This window comes from Fundulus heteroclitus, chromosome 8 (assembly GCF_011125445.2).
Source record: "Fundulus heteroclitus isolate FHET01 chromosome 8, MU-UCD_Fhet_4.1, whole genome shotgun sequence".
Classification (NCBI taxonomy): Eukaryota; Metazoa; Chordata; class Actinopteri; order Cyprinodontiformes; family Fundulidae; genus Fundulus; species Fundulus heteroclitus.
The window spans coordinates 27,312,049-27,331,394 of NC_046368.1; the positions used below are offsets into that span (position 1 = coordinate 27,312,049).

The window sequence follows — 19,346 nt, forward strand, 5'->3', positions numbered from 1 at the left end:
GAGGTCGTCTCTGCGGAGTGTTTATCCGGTCGTGCGAGGGAGGAGATGCAGATCCAGCTCTGCGCCGAGACCTCTGCTTGGCCTCCAGCTGGGGGGCAGCCTCCTCTTTTCTTCAGCAAAGCAGGCGATCGACCTTCCCGCTGATGCAGAGCTGAACCGTGCGTTTGCCTCATACTAATCCTCAAAAAACATTTCACGGGATAATATTGCACTCTGGACTCAAAAACGCCCAAATGAAGATCATGTAAAGCAAAATTCTGTGCAACCACTTTGCCTTTAGAAGTAACTCAGTTAGTAAATATAAATGAATAACCGGCATTATAAAGACTAAGGAACACAGCAAACAGGTCAGTCATAAAGACAGGGAGATGTTTAACTCAAACGATATCCCAGGCGTTTGACGTCTCATGTTTCATCTCCACTAATCAGAGAAGCATACTAATGGTAAGTCTGGATAAGCTACAGAAATGCATTTTTAAGACACATAAGTTGCAGAAAAGTGGACATGAAGAACTGCATTTGAAGACCCCTGCACTAGACAACTAACACACCGTCCCCATGGTCCGACACGGTGGTGGCAGTGTCATGCTGCGAGGATGCTTCAGCAGAGACAGAGAGTCAAATATTCCAGTCAATAAAGACGTCATGCTAAATCCTAAGTTGTGCTGACAATAACACTCTTCAGTGCGGATGTCGCTACTGCAGGAAGAAAACGGAAGCAATCCTGAAATAAGCTGTTAGAAAAAGCCTGGGACAGACGTCTGCCTTTCAGAAGGACGCTGCAAAATATGAAAAAGTGAAATGGTTCTCAAGCTTCTTTCTCAAGCAGCTACAAAATACTTTGCTCATGTGTTGTCGACAAATCATACACGAATAATTGTATTTTTGAGAGGGTTTCGAGTTCTTACGTTGCTGCATTAAATGCTAAGAGATCCTTTAGATCTGGGCTAAACTTGACGTATTTTTCCCTGCGATACTTCCACCCCCGGCCTGAGTGTCTATTTCTGCAAATGACCACACAAGAAAATATGATTGCATCTTTGCCCAGATGTTCCTCCGTCCATGTGGCCGGCAGCGAAGCTGTTGGCACGACCCCGTGCCCCCCCCGCCCCCCTTCTTCACCGCAGCCTCGGCTCCAACCAGGCACCGCATCTGATGACTTCCAGATTGGACACTTGACGAAGAGCACAATCTGAAGAGCGCTGAGGAAAGCCGGGCCCAATTAGCTGCCAGAGGCTCGAGGCCGATTTGCAATTTGAGAGAGCGAGAGCGAAAAGAGCCAGAGCCTCTGACATTTGTTCCTTTTCACACCTGGAAGGAGATCATGTCTCATGGTGAAAACGGCCTCACATTCTAGGAATAAACAAGTTCAAAACAACTGAACCCAGTTTCTTAAATCCTCATTACAAAGTTATATCGTAGCTCTGTATGTGATGGGACACTCCATAACATGTAGATATTTTTACATTTAAATTAAGCTTTATGAAATACTTTTATTCAACTACAACACTGAGCCACACCGTGATCATGTACAGAGCGACAGTATGGATTTATCTAACCTGCAATGTGTTGAATTTCTCTTAATAAACTTGTATTAACTTGAAACCACTGTCAGTATATCTGTAGTAATAAAACTAAAACATCTTCCCAGAAATCCACCATTCATAAATCCACCATTCATAAAACACATGGCACACATTTCATATAACATGCATACCTTTATGATACGTTTTGTGGTGGTTCCAAAAATATGGTCACACATACAGTCATGGGAAACAATATTATTAGACTAACCTTGTTTTCTCATATTTTTTGTTCATTTTAATGTCCACTACAACTAAAGGTACATTTGTTTGGACAAATATAACTTATAAAGAGCTCATAAAAGTTGGAATAAAAGCAGATACCTAGCCATTTTCTAAGCTTTTCTTGATAACCAAAATCATTCAGGATCTTACATCAACAGATATGGTTTTGTACTACCAAGGGCTTTTAGCCTATCCAGGTTTTTTTTCTAGTCACCTGATACACACAAAAGTTAGTATTTGATTGCATAACCACTGCTTTTGATGAATTCAGGTAGTCTATTTTTCCCCCATAGCTGGAGCTTGTGTTGGTTTCTGTATACATTGTGTTCTGTGTAACTTTACAGCCTCTCAACTTAGTCACAATTACTAAGGACAGAGAAAAGTTATAACACAATGTTGTTCAGTGTGCTGTCTGCTAGTCATTATTCCCAAAACTAGCTCTTTTAAATAAACCGATGATTAAAATCTCCTATTGGTGGAAAACTGGCGACCCCCTTCTGGCATTTTGGCTGACATTACAAATCCACTCGGATGCGTTTTCCTTTTGAAGGGAAACACTACATTAAGTGCATATGGCTGCAAAAAGAAGCGACGGAGCACACACACACACACAGGAGGGAGAATTTTATTCATTCGAACAATAAATATACAAAACTCAAATTTCAAACTACTCAACACGTGACTGAAGGTAAAACCAGTGCGAATCTTAAAATGACACCAAACCATCTTAAAGCTTACAAAATATACACACAATCCTTCGTCTGTTCCCCTCCCTGCAGTCATCAGAAATGACTAAAGATAAATTAAAGTCTCAGTGTATATACCAAACCATGCCGACTGTAAGGCAGAGCTTCAAGCCAATGTGCATCTATATCGAATCACTTGGTAACACATTGCATTACAGTTAAACTCGACTCCCAATTTAACCACATTATTGAAAATCTGAAAAGAAAAGAAAAACAAAACAGCAAAAAGTGTCTGCACCAAGCACAAATGCCCTCTTTTCAAGATTGACCTCACGTTGCTTTGTAACTTAGAAAAGTATACACATATTAAGGATGACCTTGATCAAGCATGGAGGGGGAAAAAGCAGCCTGCAAAACAAGACAAGCTGAGGAATTAATCTGTCCTGGATGCTGAATCGAGACTTTTTACACATCTTCCTTCAAAGGTTTACTTGGCTTTTATACTACAGAAAACAGGCTGTGCAGGAGGAAACATTCAGGCAATGGAAAGCACTTTGGAGCTCATATGATCTGTAGAAAAATAGGTATTCAAAAGATATCATTTGAAAAGACAAAATGCACTCACAATGTTTGATTACTGATTTCTTCATCGGAGTCTGGGCTGTACTTCTAGAATGTAAAAGTGTTGTCTGGCTTTCACAATGGATAGAATATCCCAGAAGATACAAGAAAAACGGGTCAGGAGAAAAAAGAATAAATACGATACATTAATTCAGCTCATTTCACTGTTGAAAAATAAGATAAATCCCCTCCCTACAGCCCCTTAAAGTAAGCACTTCTTATTGATGTTTTGTATTAGGTTAAGGAATGATTCACTGTAGCCATTATGGAAGATCAGAAGAAATAGAGATGAAGCCATAAAAAAACAACAACAAAAAACAAACAGCCTAACAAATTTTAATATTATCCATGTAGGGGACAGCAAACATGTGACACAAGCTGTTCTGGTCGGACGAGACCAAAATGAAACGTTTGGCCTACAAGCAAAACGCCGTGAGTGATTGAAAACTAACCAAACAGTGCCATGAACCCGCCATCCCATAGTGATGGTGCTTTTTTTCCCAGCAGGGACAGTGAAGCTGGTCAGGGTTGATGAATGGAGCTAAAATAGGGCAATACTGGGGGAAGAGACTAATCTTAGAAGCTGCAAAAGAACTGAGCACGGGGCTAATTTTACCTTTCAGCAGGACGGCAATGGACGTACAGCCAGAGGTAAAAATGGAGGTTTTCACATCAAATATTCCAGTGTTAGGATGGCCCAGTCAAAGTCTGGGCTTACAGTAAATCCATTTGAAAGAGAAAACTAAGGGGGTAAAACTAAATTCCATTTGGAGGTGGGGGGGGGGGGGGGGGGGTCATGGATGAGTGTCCCAAATCAAAAGCTATCAAACAGAAGGTAAACAGGTGATAAGCTCCACCCCCTGAACATGACTGAGGATGAAAAGAAGTACTGAATGGATGGATAGTAGTGATTGGCTGCCTGAACAACACTGCCATCTAGAGGGCCGTGTTTCCACTACAGCTCCAGATGCTAGATTTTCCATTTGATTTCACTGTTCTTTATGGCAATAGATGGAGAAAAACGCAACAGGAATATACCTGCAGCGACAAACAGCCTAGAGATTTGTTTGGGGAGAGTAAGATTGTGGGTGAGGAACCTGTTTGAAGGAAACAAACTTTGTATTATGATAGTCTGGGGGAGGAAAGCAAGCAGCAGGAAGCTAGACGGTGACCTAGAATGCACAGCATTCATTTTTTTTTTTTAGCAATACAGGGTCACTCCACTAGGGGCCAGTGGTTTTAAATTACGCACCTTTTGATTTTAGCATAGATTGAAAATACCATTAGACATTTTAGCTTTTTTCTTTTTTAACCCAGTAACAAAATCATTAAGATAAGAACAAGTGATTTAGATGAGAGGTCAAAGAATCCAAAAGTGATTAATGGAGGGAAACGCCCTGAAGACCTCAGAGCGTCGGCTCATCTGCATAAGAGTCTGTCCCTGACCTACAGGCAACAGCGAACATTCGAAAAAAAAGGCACACAAACGTGTAGGAACTTGGCCACACACATGCACACATATACAGGAACGCACACAGAGCAAGTGGGCCACGCTGGTTGAGTGCTTAGAGTGCAGCGAAGGCGAGGAGGTCCCAGGGTTGGTCCATTGATTGTTTCTCGCTGAGAACACGGATGGTTGTTGGATCAGCGCCCTCTGACACACCTCCTCAGTTCTGTCTGCTGGCGCTCACTGAGGGGCCTGGAGGACTGGACTCTGGTGTCGACTACACTTGCTCTTTGAACGCTCCTTGTGCGGCCGTGGAGGCGGCGTTAGCGGCGGCCGTTCTCACCGTCTTGTTGGACATGACGCCGGTGGCGAACTCCTGCTGGGCCTTCTCGAAGCTGGCGCCGGTGGTGCGGTACAGCGCGTGGACCTGAGTCGGGGTCGAGAAGAACCAGACGGTCGAGTCAGACTGTAACGGATGTCGGAACCGAACGTTGGGTGGATTTGTTTTGGGTTTACCTTCTTGAACATGATGAGTGACAGGACGGCCAGAGAGGTAAAGAGCGCTGCAACCACGATCATCAAGATGCCCACTGGGATGCTTTTGTTCAGGCCAGTCAGAGCGGAGATCCAGCCGCTAAAAGGCAGGAAAACCGTCACAGCACAGAGACAAAATGCTTTCAAAGCCCCTCCACGGCTGCATGGGGACATTTCTTTCTCTGCCCGTAACTCGTCATTCTAGCTCTGAAACCAAAACACCATTCACTGCCATAAATACTCAGGTTACTACGCTGCTTTGCAAAAGTAGTCATACCCTTCAAACTTTTTTTTTTTTTTTTTTACACCTTGCCACATAAAAAACACAATCATGTAATGGGATTTTATGTAACAGACCAACGCCAAGAAGTGCATTACTGTAAAGTAGAAGCAAAATGATCCGACAAATAACGTCTTCAGCCAAATGTGTGCCTGTAGATCTTTACAAAATAGATGTACGCACCTTTATGCCTAACCTGTCTGGATGAGAACAGCAGTTTTCCCAGTTTTGCCAGATTGTCCGATTTAGGTGTGAACTTAAAACTGCTTTGATCTAAGCAGCTCCATCGTAGCTCCGGCTGCATGTTTAGGGTCACTATGCTGCTGGAAGGTGAACATTTGCAGCCTCTAACAGGTTTTCTCCCAAGACTGCCCTGTACTTCGCTCCATCCACCCTCCCATCAATCATGATCAGCTTCGGCCGTTGGTGTTGGTGGACGACCATGTTTTGTTCGGTCATAGATGGATTTTAGAAATAATTAGGCAACCGGTCACAGTGGGTTTTAGTTAGTGGTTTTTGATTAAAGAATGTCTTCCATTTCACAATCATGCACTTTGTGTTGGTCTACTACAAAATCTCAATAAAAAAAAAAAATGAATTTAAGCTTATAAATTTTAAAGTCTCTGTAGCAGGAAGAACAACAACCAGAATGATGCACTTCTCCCATTAACGGCAATTAAAAAAGCCAGTTTGAAACGTTGGAGCACCAAGGTTGCTAACAATGGAACGGACTAAGTGGTTGAAATTCAGATTAAAATGCAAGAAACAATGTAGTGAAAGACTGAATTTGCAGATTAAAGGCTGAGTCTAGCATGAACGGGGCAGCATGTGGGTCTCAACGTAGCCCTAAATAAAGTACAAAAGTGGCGCCTCAGGCGTAATTCAGGATTATAGCTACAAATGAGTTTATGAACTGAGCTGGTCAGCTGGATCTTGCTTCAATCGCTACATCTAATAATACCACAAAGTCACAATTACACTGCAAAAATGGATCTAAAAATAAGTAGAATGTTCTTAAAATGTGTGTTTTTGTCCTTGATTTGAGCAGGTAAATAATATTTTCTGCCAATGGGATGAGTATTTTGACCCCTAAAATAAGATAATTAGATATACTGCACTTGAAATAAGATGATGGAGATGAATTGTTCCAATTTTAAGTGTTGAAATCTTATTCCATTGGCAGATCATCTTATTTACCTGCTCAGATCAAGGACAGATACACTTATTTTAAGAGAATATTACTTATTTTAGTTCCGTTTTTGCAGTGTACCACTCAAATTCATCAGTTTAATAGTCAGAGCAGTTTTATGTTAACTTAAAAGCCGGCTTTACTTAGTAAAGCACACTTATTTCAATTGATAAGAAGCATGTGAAGCTGCAGCACATTGTGTGCATATCCAAATACCCCAGGAAGTAATACAACTTGTCATTAATCTGAAAAATACTTCATTTCTAAAATGCTAGATGGCAGCAGCCCTACACAAAACCTCCTCTGACAATTCTCCTTTTGGCATAAAGCCGCTGTGTGAGCTGAAAGTTTGACTGTATTTATTGCCTCACCTGGCGCCCCAACCAGTAATCCCAATGCACTGGATAACGTAGACGCCGAACTGACAGATGTACACAAAGAAGAAGACAAAAAACCTGAAGGAGCTGTCACTCCTGCAGAAAGAATAAAAACAAAGACAGAAAGGTGAGTGAGTCTGAAGAAGCGTCGCCCCGTAGTGTTGCTCTTTCTGATCTGCTCACCTGAACGCTGCGTAAAGCGGTCTGTACCAACAGACGAAAGAACACGGCGTGAAGAGCAAAAGCCAGAGGATGGACAAGCCGAAGTCCACTCCGCGCGTCGTATCCACGCAGAACCAGGCCAGGCAGCTGACCAGGTTGGCCAGCAGCGTTCCGGCGTGAACTGAAAGCAGGAGAGGAGCAGTGAGTGAGTAAACTGGGACAGCAGGTCACTGTGACTGCGGCCTGCAAGCCCTCTATAGAAGTGAAGCAAACAGATGCTTAATATTTCAACATGTGACACCAAGCAGGTCTGGGAAACAGAACAGGGAAGATCCAGATTTCATTAGCACTCGCTCCATGAGTCCCAGCAGTTTGGCTGACGCTGGGTTTTCACGTCACGGTGTGCATTCTAGCACAAGGCTGCTGGTTAGCGCACTGCTCCTCATCAGCCTTTTGTACCGTTGGCTTAAACAAGCAGCAGATATGAATCTGAGCTGTTCTCTTGAAGGGCTGGCTCTGCCACCGTGTGACCCAGTCCCTTCAGTAGACCACATGGTCTCACCGCACGCGTTTGTCATGTGGCTACTGAATGAAGCCCTTCATCCCCCGACATACAGACTGTAAGCCCCCACAAGGAAACAACTGTTAAAGTTACCAGGGGAGGTGAAGACTACCCGGACTACGAGTCTTTTCCCATAATATAAACCTTATGTCTCAATTAATGTAAATAACCCTCCATTTCTCTCATTTGTGTGCTACTATGTGCTTTTGGATAAACACGGATTCATGACAATTCAGTGCTTTGCAGAGGTATAAACCTTTTCCTTGTTTTGCCATTTTACAAGCCCAAACGCCCAAACTCCCATGTTTCTTTTTATTGGGGCTGTTTGTGATTGACAAAGAGGTTTATTGTTAAGAAGTGAAGGTGAAAGTCATTCAGAGTTTTCAAATTAGCTTAAGCTCAGCAGGATTGCTTGAAGAATATCTGCAAACAACATAATGGAGTGCCGTTCCGTTCAAAATTAATTAAATACTGTTGTTAATAAATATTGCATCAAATATATAAATGTCCAAATGAAATAAATCTCTCTCTCTCTCGATATATATATATATATATATATATATATATATATATATATATATATATATATAGATAGATAGATAGATAGATAGATAGATAGATAGATAGATAGATAGATAGATAGATAGATAGATAGATAGATAGATAGATAGATAGATAGATAGATAGATAGATAGATAGATAGATAGATAGATAGATAGATAGATAGATAGATAGATAGATAGATAGATAGATAGATAGATAGATAGATAGATAGATAGATAGATAGATAGATAGATAGATAGATAGATAGATAGATAGATAGATAGATAGATAGATAGATAGATAGATAGATAGATAGATAGATAGATAGATAGATAGATAGATAGATAGATAGATAGATAGATAGATAGATAGATAGATAGATAGATAGATATATACATACTAAAGCATGCAATTCAGCGGCTTTTATTTTTTAATACAAAACAAACAAAACCATTCTGAAATAAATACATCTGGAAGTAAATAAATATAAACATATACTCTGATTTATTTGATTGGGACTCTTTGTTTACTTTATATAATAATAGTACTTAATAACTTATTAATAATTGTTTCGTCTTGATAAAAAAATTCTTAATTAGCCTTGGGTACTTTGACTAGGCCATTCTAACAGTTTAATATAAACTTCCCATAACAGCTCTGGCTGTGTTTAGGGTCGCTGCGCTGCTGAACCGCCGCCCCAGTCTCATCTTTTGCAGCCTCTAAAGGGTTGCATTGTGGGAAAGCCCAGTATTTAGCTCCATCCATCTTCCAATCAGCTCTAGACAGCATCACCTGGGTAATGACCAGCAGTGTTTTCAGACACATATAAAGGTTTCCATGTAGGCCAGAAAGTTCAGTTTTAGTCCCGTTTGACTGCAAACAGGAGGAGTTATGGTTTTCTTTCAAAAATTCAGCTGACTCTTCCATAAAGGCTTTTCTGTTTAAGTGGACATCTTTTGGTAGGTTAACAGCTGGGGCATACTCTTTACATGTTCAGATGACGAACTGAGCAGAGCCCAGTGAGATATTCAAAGCTTGTGATATTGTTTTACAACCCAGCCCTGCTTTAAACTTCCTCACATCTTTCTCCCTGGTTTTCCTACATGGTTCTCTGTTCTCCGTGATGCTGCTTGTTCTCCACTGTTGTCTAATAAACCTCTGAGGCCGTCGTGGAACAGCTGGATTTATAATGAGATGCAGTCACATATAGTGGACTCCACTAGGGAATTATTTATGGGTATCAGTATAAAGGGGGTTAAATACAAATGCCTCCTTTGGTTCAATCTAGTACTGGTCTGTTGCATAAAATTCAGATTATATCCACTGAAGCTTGTGGTTGTGACGTGACAAAGTGTGCAAGTCATTGTAAGTGCGATGAGGATGAGACGTTACTCACACATCCAGAGGTAGTACATGATTTTGACCGTCTTCTGAAAGTCTACAGGAATGTCCACAGTGATGTCGTGGTAGAAACACGGTCCCACGGGGAAGATCCCAGGGAGAGGAGGCCAGTTGTTCTTCCTTCCTGTAAGAATCAGTCAGTTACTCAGACTTTATTAAAGGCTAAAAATAATGAATAAAAGAATAGTTTTAAAGCCTGGTCCTTTAGGCAAACGCCTAAAACAATAGTATAAAATAATGTAACAAGGTGATCAAATTCATGCCAAGTTTTCAGCAATAGCTCGATGACAATCACTTTGTTGGTGCTAAAGAGAGGCAGTGTGAGTGGAAGATAAATGTTTGGTGAACACATTTGAGTATGACGGTAAAAATCAGTTTTGCTGTGTTGATCCCTCATTCTAACCTCCTGAGGTGTTGAGGGACTGCATCTCTCTCTCCCGTCGGTCCAGCTCTGCGGCCTTGCGCTCCAGCTCCTCCTGCCTCCTCAGCAGCTCTGCCGCTGCTGCCGTCTGCTCCTGCCAGCACAACAAGGAAGCAGTCAAGGACGCGCCGCAGAGTTTTTGGTCGTTCTGTTTCTACTGCAGAAATAAGCCCCTGTTTTCCTGTTATGAATGTTATCACCCGTGGGTTTGCTGTGTTCTGCAATATTCTGCAAGAGCAGCAGGGATGTGCCTCTGGCTGTTTGGGCCAGAAAGCCCAAACACAGACAGATCCAGCTTCCATCAGCGCTTGCAGAGAAACTAGTTGGAAATTCAGGTTTAGTTGCAAAATTCAAAAGCTGTATGCAATCAAAGACAGTTTCAACAGCTCAATAAAACTATTACAAGCATTCGATCCAAATTCAACACCGAATACAACCTTTAAGAACTAGTGCAGCCTCAGCTTTCATAAGAGCACGCTGTTGCATATCAGCTGTGGACTCAGCTACACCTGGTCCCACCAAGCTAGGGCCTCTTCAGCTGCGTCACATACGCTTTAAAAAGAAAAGCTCACATATCCAGACTGTTTCCTGCATGTTAAGAATATTAGAACAGATCAGTGTATTGCACAGGCAAGGAAAAGGATAGAGAAGACCCCGTTTTTCCTAGTTATAGGTGGAAGAATAGTTTGCAGGTCAAAAGTTAAAAGGAATAGTGGCAAATCCACCTGGAGGTGATAGAAAGAAGAAGCCATCAATGTCAGGCACCAGATTCCTGAAGAGGTAGGTGGTCAAAAGCTCTCAACTGACTGCAGCAGCCACTAAGGATCTGTTTCTACAACAAGCTACATAATAAACCCTGAAGAGCTCCATGTCTGAGGTCCAACACGCGCACCACTACTGATCCAAAAGCACAAGAACAGTCAGCAGCAGTTTCTTATAAATAAGCTGTGGGACTTGAGCTACTCTCACAATGACTTGTAGTCCTCTTCAGAAACATTTTTTTTCCTGCAGTACGTACCTGTGCCTGAGGCTGCGAGTACGCTGGAGGCGCCTCTGAGGGCTTCATGATGGCCGGCTGCGTGCTGACCGCGGGGCCTGCAGTCCTGGCTGCCACACTTAAAGGGTTCTGCAAAGGAAGCGACAGACTTAGACAACTTTATTGTCATTTTATATGCGTGCATACGAAACAATTTTGTTGCATACAGCTTACGATAATGTAATGAGATTGCAGTTGAAATAAAATAATATAGAGTGCAGCAGTGATAAGAATGTAACAGTTTAAAAAAAAACATGTGCAGAAGAATGTTCAACCATGTTTGCAGTGCAAAGATAATGGTGCAAAAAAGGCAATTAATTTGAAAAGTTCAATGTTGGCAGTGCAAAATAATAATGGTGGAAAAATGCATTAAATGTTCAGTTGTACATTTTTAAATTTATAAAGGAAATTGACAAAGGAAGCAACCTCTCAGATCACATGTTCACTGCTGTCACCGGCAGACTCTGACGTGACATGGCAAAAATTCCTGCAGTGCATCAGAGACAAACTGCTACGAGAGAGAATGAGGAAGTTAATGTTTCTTCAAATGTTCAACATGCTGATCTGTTAATTAGTCACCATGATGAAGAAAGAAGAAAACCAACAAAGCTGAATGGTATTGCTGATCATAATGTACACGGCAGCAAGTTGCTGTTTGCACCAAAACACCCTGAGATGCAAAAGAAAATGTACTGCATTTTTCAGACCATAAGGCGCACTTAAAATCCTTACATTTTCACAAAGATTAATGGTGTGCCTTATATATGATTACCGTTGTGCTTACTGACTGGTCTTATGTGGTACAATGCACTAAAAAAATCTGTTAAAATGTGTAGGTACGACTTTATCCGCTCAGTGGATATTCGGAGCATTACGGTACACTGTGTCACTACCTGATCAGACCCCTGAGCTGTCTACAAGACTGCCTGACTGTAATGTTGAAACTAGAAGTGCATTCATCCAAAGGCAACCCGCAGTACGCCCTAGCAACAATAAACCAAGTAAGTTAATTCAGTATAAAAGTTACATTTATTTTAGCCTTGTGTTAGAACTAGGGCAGTGTAGTCCAACTACTCTGTCCTCCCAACAGAGACAGATAGTCTCCCTCTCAGAGAGAGAGCGGTGTACACGGAGGGGCGGAGATTACACACTTAGGAAGTGTTCAGTAAAAAATAGATGATGTCTAAAGATAATCTGATCCTGTTTGTGTCCCTGTTTTTAATATGTAACATCTATGTAGGTTTTTAAAGTCTGCGCTCCGATTTAAACGTCTAAAATACATCCAACAGCCGTTTCCAGAAAACCTGCTTTCAGTTTTCAGTCTTCAAACTCTCATTAAAATGTATTAATCTGATGAAGTCTTCTAAAAGTATTACCAGGAAACCATTAGAATGTCTAAAATAAATTATTTTATGGTTAATATTTATCATTTAAATAAACCAAGGGATAAAATATCTGTTGTTTTACAGCTGTTGGTATTTTGCTTGTGTTCAACATTTCTCCAGGTTTATTCATGTGTTTTTAACAGGACGTACAGAGCCTGGTGTGGCGCTAAAACTAGCTCGCCTTTATGCAAAAAGCCATTTTCTGCAGTTCAGTGTTTTGGTTTTTCAATGCGAGAGCATTTAGTCAGGGAGTCTAAACCAAAATAATGATTGGTGAAATGTTCAAATTCAGAGACAAATAATTTCATTTTAAATGTACATCAAGGTAAAAAGTGCATTTACTGAACATTATTACAATATCGTTATTTAGAAAATTGAGAATAAGAATTTCTTCTCATTTTTACATATTTTCAGAACTAGAAATGATCAAAGAACATCCCATATTTCTCCAGGCAGAAACAGCTTCTCCAATCACCAGCGCTTGGAAATCATTTTCCGCTACTATTGCATGTTATGACAGTAATAGTAATAGTTATCAGACAACCCCTGAATTGATTTAATCTTGCCTCCAGATTCTGTTCCCTGAAACGACAGAGATCTTACTCCTGTTTGTGATTTCACAAGGTTACACTGCAGCTACTGCCAAATTCATTTGAACAGGGATTTCACTGTTTTTTTTTTTCCATCGAAACAGGCGACCATAAGAAATGTACGGATCAGCTCAGATAAAAAAAAAATAAAAATCTCTCCCGTTATGCATATATGCAGCGTGTGGTGCTGCTCCAGGATAAAGCGTGCATGGACTCACTGGTGTGGCATCTGCGAAGGGGTTGTACTCCTCCATCCCTGCAGAGGCGGTCTGCCTTGCTTGTGTCACCGATGGATCCTGAAACAAAATCAAATGTTTTCACGCGACGATGCTTTAAATTCACAAGACCAAAAAAAAAAACCTGAATGGCACCATTTTATATTAGATTTGCAATTACGAGAGTAAGAGTTATGACACCGCGAGAGAGTATTACTCTGACAAACAGGGGGGGGGGGGGGAGCTCTCTTTATTCAACCAGAACAAGCCTATAATTCAATACTACCAAAGAAAGGATAATCCCAATAATTTTCACCACACAGCGGCTAAAAATAGTGCAGCCTTGGAGTTCAGGAAGGAGAGCCAATCCTTCTGGCCGCTCCAGGCAGAGATAAAGAGACATCCATACCAGCAGCTCACACCTGCTTCTCGCGGCGAAACAGCTGATTCTTGAATCGCAAGACAATCATAACTCATAAATGCCAAGAACTGACAGCCTCTGAGTATATTAGAGGCAGAAATACGTATATGGCTCTGGGCGAAAATCCCCTTTCCTGCAGGCGACGGCTGAAGATATCTTCCTACATTTTTGTTCTAATAAGCTTACCATCAGCTGCTGTTAGCCTCGCACTAATCTCATCCGAGTGGCTGCTGGGGATAAACATCCAATCTGCGTTGTTCCTGAAGCGCAACCCTTATCCGGTCTCGCCGATGTCCTCTCGATGTCTCTCTCCGACTCTTAAATGTCTCGGAGCAGCTCCTCTCCGCTGCCGCACACATGCAAACGAGTCGTCACCGGAGCGGGCTCATTAATTTTTCAGGGTACGTTGTGCTTAAAATTTAATACTGCCCGGCTCCTCGGCCGCAATGCATATCAACTGAGGTTTTTTGTTTTTTTTGTGGGGAACATCAAAAGATAATCTAGCCCGCTTTGCCTGTTGCATGCCAGCCTCTGTGAAGACTGATCCCAGAGCCTGCAGGTCTTCTTTGTGAATAATCAGCACGTACGCGTGGCTATAAGGCCGACACCAATTCTGGAAAATAAAAGGGCAGAAACAGGTGCACAAACCTCCCAGTGGGATCAACCCCCCCTGCTCACATGTTTCTACCATATTTTGCATCTCATCAATCTGCAGAGAGGTCGGAGGCGATATCTGCGTCTTAAAAACTGAAACCAGAGTCTCGTCTCTGCAATTGGGTCACTTTCTGAGAAATAGGACAAAACGGTCGAGAGCCTGCAGGGCAAATTTGTCCCATATGTCGCCAATAATGCCACCATATGATGCTATGAAGCATTGATGATCGCTCCAAGAAGGGAGCAGGCGACCCATCGCTCCCCGGGCAAAATGGTCCACGAGCCAGCAGAGGACCAAAAGGAGGCAGGAGAGCAGAGGATCGCCGGTAAGATCAGGAAGTGAAGGCCATGAATGATTTACTCCTCCTGGGTTTATATACGCGTTAGACGCACCGATTTATTTAGACGGCTAATTAAAGCCAATCTTCTGTCATGCCGTTCCTGAGATGTGCACTGCTGGCCAGCAGGCTGAAAGAAACATGCTGCACGTTGCCCTCGCTTTACAGGAAAGACTAATTCTTAGATATTGAGCTACTTCTGGTTGTGAAAATGTCAGACAGAAGGGGCTAAAGGAGAGCCACCCCTTTTAAAACCATAGCTTTCCAGCTACAGGCATCATCTTTGTTAAGCGGCTTCAAGCTAAATCAACTAACTAAGCAGCTTGTTCTACTCTGAGTCACCCTATAAAGAGTAAAACAGTCAAATGAGACAATATTCTGCACAATAAGCTATGCTAGGTTTAGCAGCTTTAACTCTCCTACCTCTAACAATGGTTACAGATAACATTTTTATATCTAAGCATCAATCTTACTCATATTATTTATGATGCAGTAGTAATAATTAGTACTTTCATGTTGTAGATTTGTGTTAAGTTTTTTTCTGCATATTCTGGGATAATGCAGTTTTTATTTTACTCCGGATTTCCATACTATGGGAAACCCTGAGGACCAGCGCAAGTAATTTCATTCGGATGAAAATAAAGTAGGTTAAATAATGATTTCACTTATTTAATCATTTTATTTAATACCTTTGCCTTATTCATCTCATACCATTTATATAACGTCATACCGAGAATTTGTCTGCTGGCCAAAAATACAACGACTGCAGCCTGGCTGGCGGTGACAGCTGATTGGCTGGGTGAAAGTCCATCCTTTCATCCTGGGACCCATCAGGTAAAAGGAGGCTACATTTTATCGTGATAATTTTGGCTAATATTCTGGTGATGTCGTGACGATTTACTACCATTCTCCTCTTTTTAAAAGCTCAACGTCCCCATGCTCTACCTCTAGCTTCAGCAACCCATCAAAAATAAATAAATAAATAAATGCATCAAAGGTAAGTGCCTAGGAAAGTCAAAGGGTACCCAACAGGCCGAATGTATTGATAGCAGGCAGAATTCCCATGCATGGCACCCAGAATATAATATTCTATAGAATAGTGCAACCAAGCTGGCCTTTCTGAATCCAGTGTTGCAAACATGGGTACTGGGACGAGGATTGTATTCTGACATGCTTAAAAACAAGACTCTTCCTTGTCGTTGATGTTGTTGAGGGACGAAGACTCAAAGTCAGTCATTTTTAACATCAGTGAGGTAAATATGAACTCGGAGGAAACACAGACGTGTTAGGAGCTATTTAAAATGACCGTATGTTCCGGACTATAAGGCACACTTACACACTTACATTTTCTCCAAAACTGATGGTGCGGCTTATATATATGATTAAAATTATGATTACTGACCAAGTTTATGTGGTACAATGCGCTCTAAAATCTGTTAAAATGTGTAAGTATGACTTTGGTTAGTGACTTAGCCGCTCCGCTCAATGGATATTCGGAGCATTACGGTACACTATGTCACTGCCTGACTGGACCCCTGAGCTGTAATGCCTGACTGTAATGTCTGAATTAGAAGTGCATTCATGTAAAGGCCCCGTCATATTCGGGCGTAGTTCACTCAGCGGAGGTCTGCATGTACTCAAGGCAGACTCTGCATACAGGTACTACGTGCAGAGCTGAAATATTACGACCACGTACGCGGTGTCACACTATAAACTGCTTGGAGGTAAGAAGTCTTTATATCGAACTGTTTTATATGTGACACCGAGCTTGATGCACTGAGCTGCTCCAAGCAGGCGGTCCCAAGGACGTGCAGCATCACAGTCCCTCTCTAGAAATGGTTAGAGAGACGGCTCTAGGAGCTCAGCTAGCTAATCACACATTTTACCATTCGTTCCGCCGCTTCGTCCCACTGGCAGGAAGTCTGGGAATTGTAGGAATTCCCCACAAGAAATGTAGGCAACAGAACGCTCAACTATGAAGGGTAAAACGTTTAAGTTTATTTTGAACGTATGTTAGAAACAGGGCAGTGTAGTCCAACTACTCTGTCCTTCCGATAGAGACGGATAGCTCTCCCTCTCAGAGAGCCGTGTACGTGAAGGAGCGGAGTGATATTACACACTTAAGAAGAATATTTAGTGCGCCTTATGGTCCGAAAAATACGGACGGGTAGGCTGCATTCTCTACATCCTGATGAGACGTGTCTGCTGTTCATTCAGGTTACAAGAGAGCAAGACCTAAAGCGGATAGACTGGACGGACTCTAGCAAAGCTGCTAGAGCTCTCAACCTCTGTCTGTTATGGAACCTGCTGGATTTGGAAATATCGGCCCCCCCTTTTTTTTATGTCAGAGTTAAAATAAGGACCTAAACTATGGAGGGAATGCAAACAGAAGAGTGTCTTTTCCCCTTTATACAGCAACTCCTCTCACAACACATCCAGCTGTACGTCTCCTTTGATCCCAACATAAGTAGTTAATGATTGCGCACGGTAAATAATAAATAAATAAATAAATAAATCTTACTCCTGTTGCCTTATAATTATATCATTGGGTGTTTTTTTAACTTAATGGAGTGATGATTTTACTTTAAAGAGCTTCGGGTTTCATTTCCACCAAAGATGCCCAATGATTGCTGCTGCTGCTGTGTGCATCTTGTTTACAACATTAGGTATGACTGGCAGGGGTTTAGAGGCCAAAGAGCGCATGATCAAATGCGTGCTGTCCCCATTAGACAGAAGCATAGTCAGACAGCTGAGACAAACAGGACATTTATCTACAAAGAACCACTAATATGACCTCGTAGCTCACAGTTTATACGCGTCACTGAAGTGTTTAATAACGCGTATAGCTTATATACCAACATATAACACAGTGCATAAATGAACCATTCACTAAGTCAACGCAACAAACAAAACATAAACTAAAGTGCGTATTTTAGTTCGCGTCAGAGCTAACATCTGCTTTATATTTTTCCCTATTCTGCAGCGGCTAACGTAAAGCGACAACTGAACCGAGCCCACTGGATAGAAGCGGTTTTATTCCAGACCACAGAACCCAGGCAGAACCGGACTTTTCCGGACTACGTGTCGCCAAACACACCGCTCTAAATGTTGTATGAATGCCGCAGCTAAAGCTACAGCGGCTAACTTAGCAAGGCAGTGTTACCTGAAACGGGTTGCTGTCGAACTCTGACATTTTTTTTTTACTGACTTCTGCTGTTGGGACAGCGTCGCGTCGGTTCCGTTCGCTCCGTCTAATGGGTCGGCGGTTCTGGTGCGATTCGGTGTTTTTTTTTTTTAGGAACCCGACAGCTGACGTTCGCTTCTGAGGCAGCCGACGCACCAGCTGACAGGTGGAGGTGAAGGAGAGCGTTGACTGTTTCCAGAAACCGTCTCCAGGAGGAGGAGGAGGGGCCACTGGATCAGCGTGCGTGACACGAGGACACGTCAGGCGGAAGTGCTGAAACGTCACGGCGCACAGGAGGACGACGTAAAACGAACAAAAATATGTTCGCTTCTATCACAATTTAAATGCAATTCTCGTCCTTTACTATCTTCCACGCAGCATGAAAAAGTTGCCGCGACGTCTGCCCTTTATCTAGAAATATTTCAGCGTTTCATTTTATTATTTTTCGGTGCCTCAATGAAAGAAAAAAATGTTAACATACAAGATTGAAGCACATATATGGATTGGTCCTCCATACCATATTCCCAAAGGTGTCACAATTTAGTAATTTGATATATATATCTTTTAACGATTACTCAAATGTATCAAGTGCGAATTCAAAAGAAATGTATAACATGTATGAAACTAATAGTTTATTAATAGGTATGTGTAATATTAATGTGTATTATGGAGTTTTAAACAACACGTGTTATCATTATTTTACTATTTGTTTCAGACCACTTGCTCTCCGAGTAGGGGGCGGGGCTAACAAATGTTAAATTAACTCTAACACAACAAATGTTGTCAATCAGATCGTCCAGTTTGATTTAAGATTTTAAGAGTTGATATTATTTCACCAAAGGAAGCATGAAAGGCACTTGATAGGTTAGGACGTCTCTGTCGCTTCCTTGGCAACAGATGAACTCGCGGCGTCTCAGGCGTAGAACTAGACCCATTAGATATGCGGGAAGTTTAACATGAACACGCTGACAAAAAAAAAACAACTACATATTTATTTTGAGTTCTGTTTTTTCGTGATGCAGAGGTTTAGCTACTTGTAGCTTGTTTTCTAGCAGTTGCTCAACCGAAATGGAATCCTCTGCACAATAGAAACAATTTTGTTTTATTGTAAATCTTGAACACTCATTAAATGACTAGTTCTGGTATGATTTGACCTATGTCAAAAATATTAATCATATATATCGTTCAAATATTTTGCCATTTGAATGTTCCTTTCATTGTTACATGCCTCTTAATATGTGTTTTTATAAACAAATGAATCGAGGCTTTTTCTTTGAATTTTCCGTTTGGTCCTGCTGCTTCACATTTTAATCACTTTAATTTTTCTTTTGTGAGGTTTTATTAGAATTGAGTTGGACAGATTTCAAGAATTAAAAAATGTTCAACTGAAACATGCTTCAATTATACATTTGATTTTCCTTTTTTTCCAACTCTGTGAAATTACATTTGGTAAATTTTAACTGCTTTTATTTCACTTAATATTTTTGTGATT

The 19,346-nt window shown here is 41.5% G+C and overlaps 1 protein-coding gene across 2 annotated transcripts; it reads right to left on the minus strand.

Moving 5' to 3' along the window:
- Nucleotides 1-4,306: 4,306 nt before the first annotated feature.
- On the minus strand, nt 4,307-18,077 carry LOC105918763 (secretory carrier-associated membrane protein 1). 2 transcript variants are annotated; one of them, XM_012853919.3, is made up of 9 exons: nt 17,834-18,077; nt 13,261-13,338; nt 11,050-11,157; nt 10,014-10,125; nt 9,606-9,734; nt 7,126-7,285; nt 6,937-7,038; nt 5,079-5,196; nt 4,307-4,989 (listed from the first exon to the last, which is right to left on the minus strand). In XM_012853919.3, exons 1-9 carry the CDS (start codon nt 17,861-17,863, stop codon nt 4,840-4,842), a joined length of 987 nt encoding a protein of 328 aa, XP_012709373.1. In that variant the 5' UTR covers nt 17,864-18,077; the 3' UTR covers nt 4,307-4,839. The 2 variants fall into 2 exon arrangements, with proteins under 2 accessions (XP_012709373.1, XP_035996388.1); XM_036140495.1 differs by lacking the exon at nt 17,834-18,077 and adding an exon at nt 13,865-14,078.
- Nucleotides 18,078-19,346: the final 1,269 nt, after the last annotated feature.

Bases quoted from the DNA above. Each gene is read 5' to 3' on its own strand.
- LOC105918763 (XM_012853919.3), bottom strand. From the start codon at position 17,863: ATGTCAGAGTTCGACAGCAACCCGTTTCAG. The intron at 7,039-7,125 runs GTGAGCAGATCA...TTCTTTCTGCAG, and splicing joins CCGCTTTACGCAGCGTTCAG to GAGTGACAGCTCCTTCAGGT. The intron at 5,197-6,936 runs GTGAGGCAATAA...CCTGCCTTTTAG, and splicing joins ATTACTGGTTGGGGCGCCAG to CGGCTGGATCTCCGCTCTGA.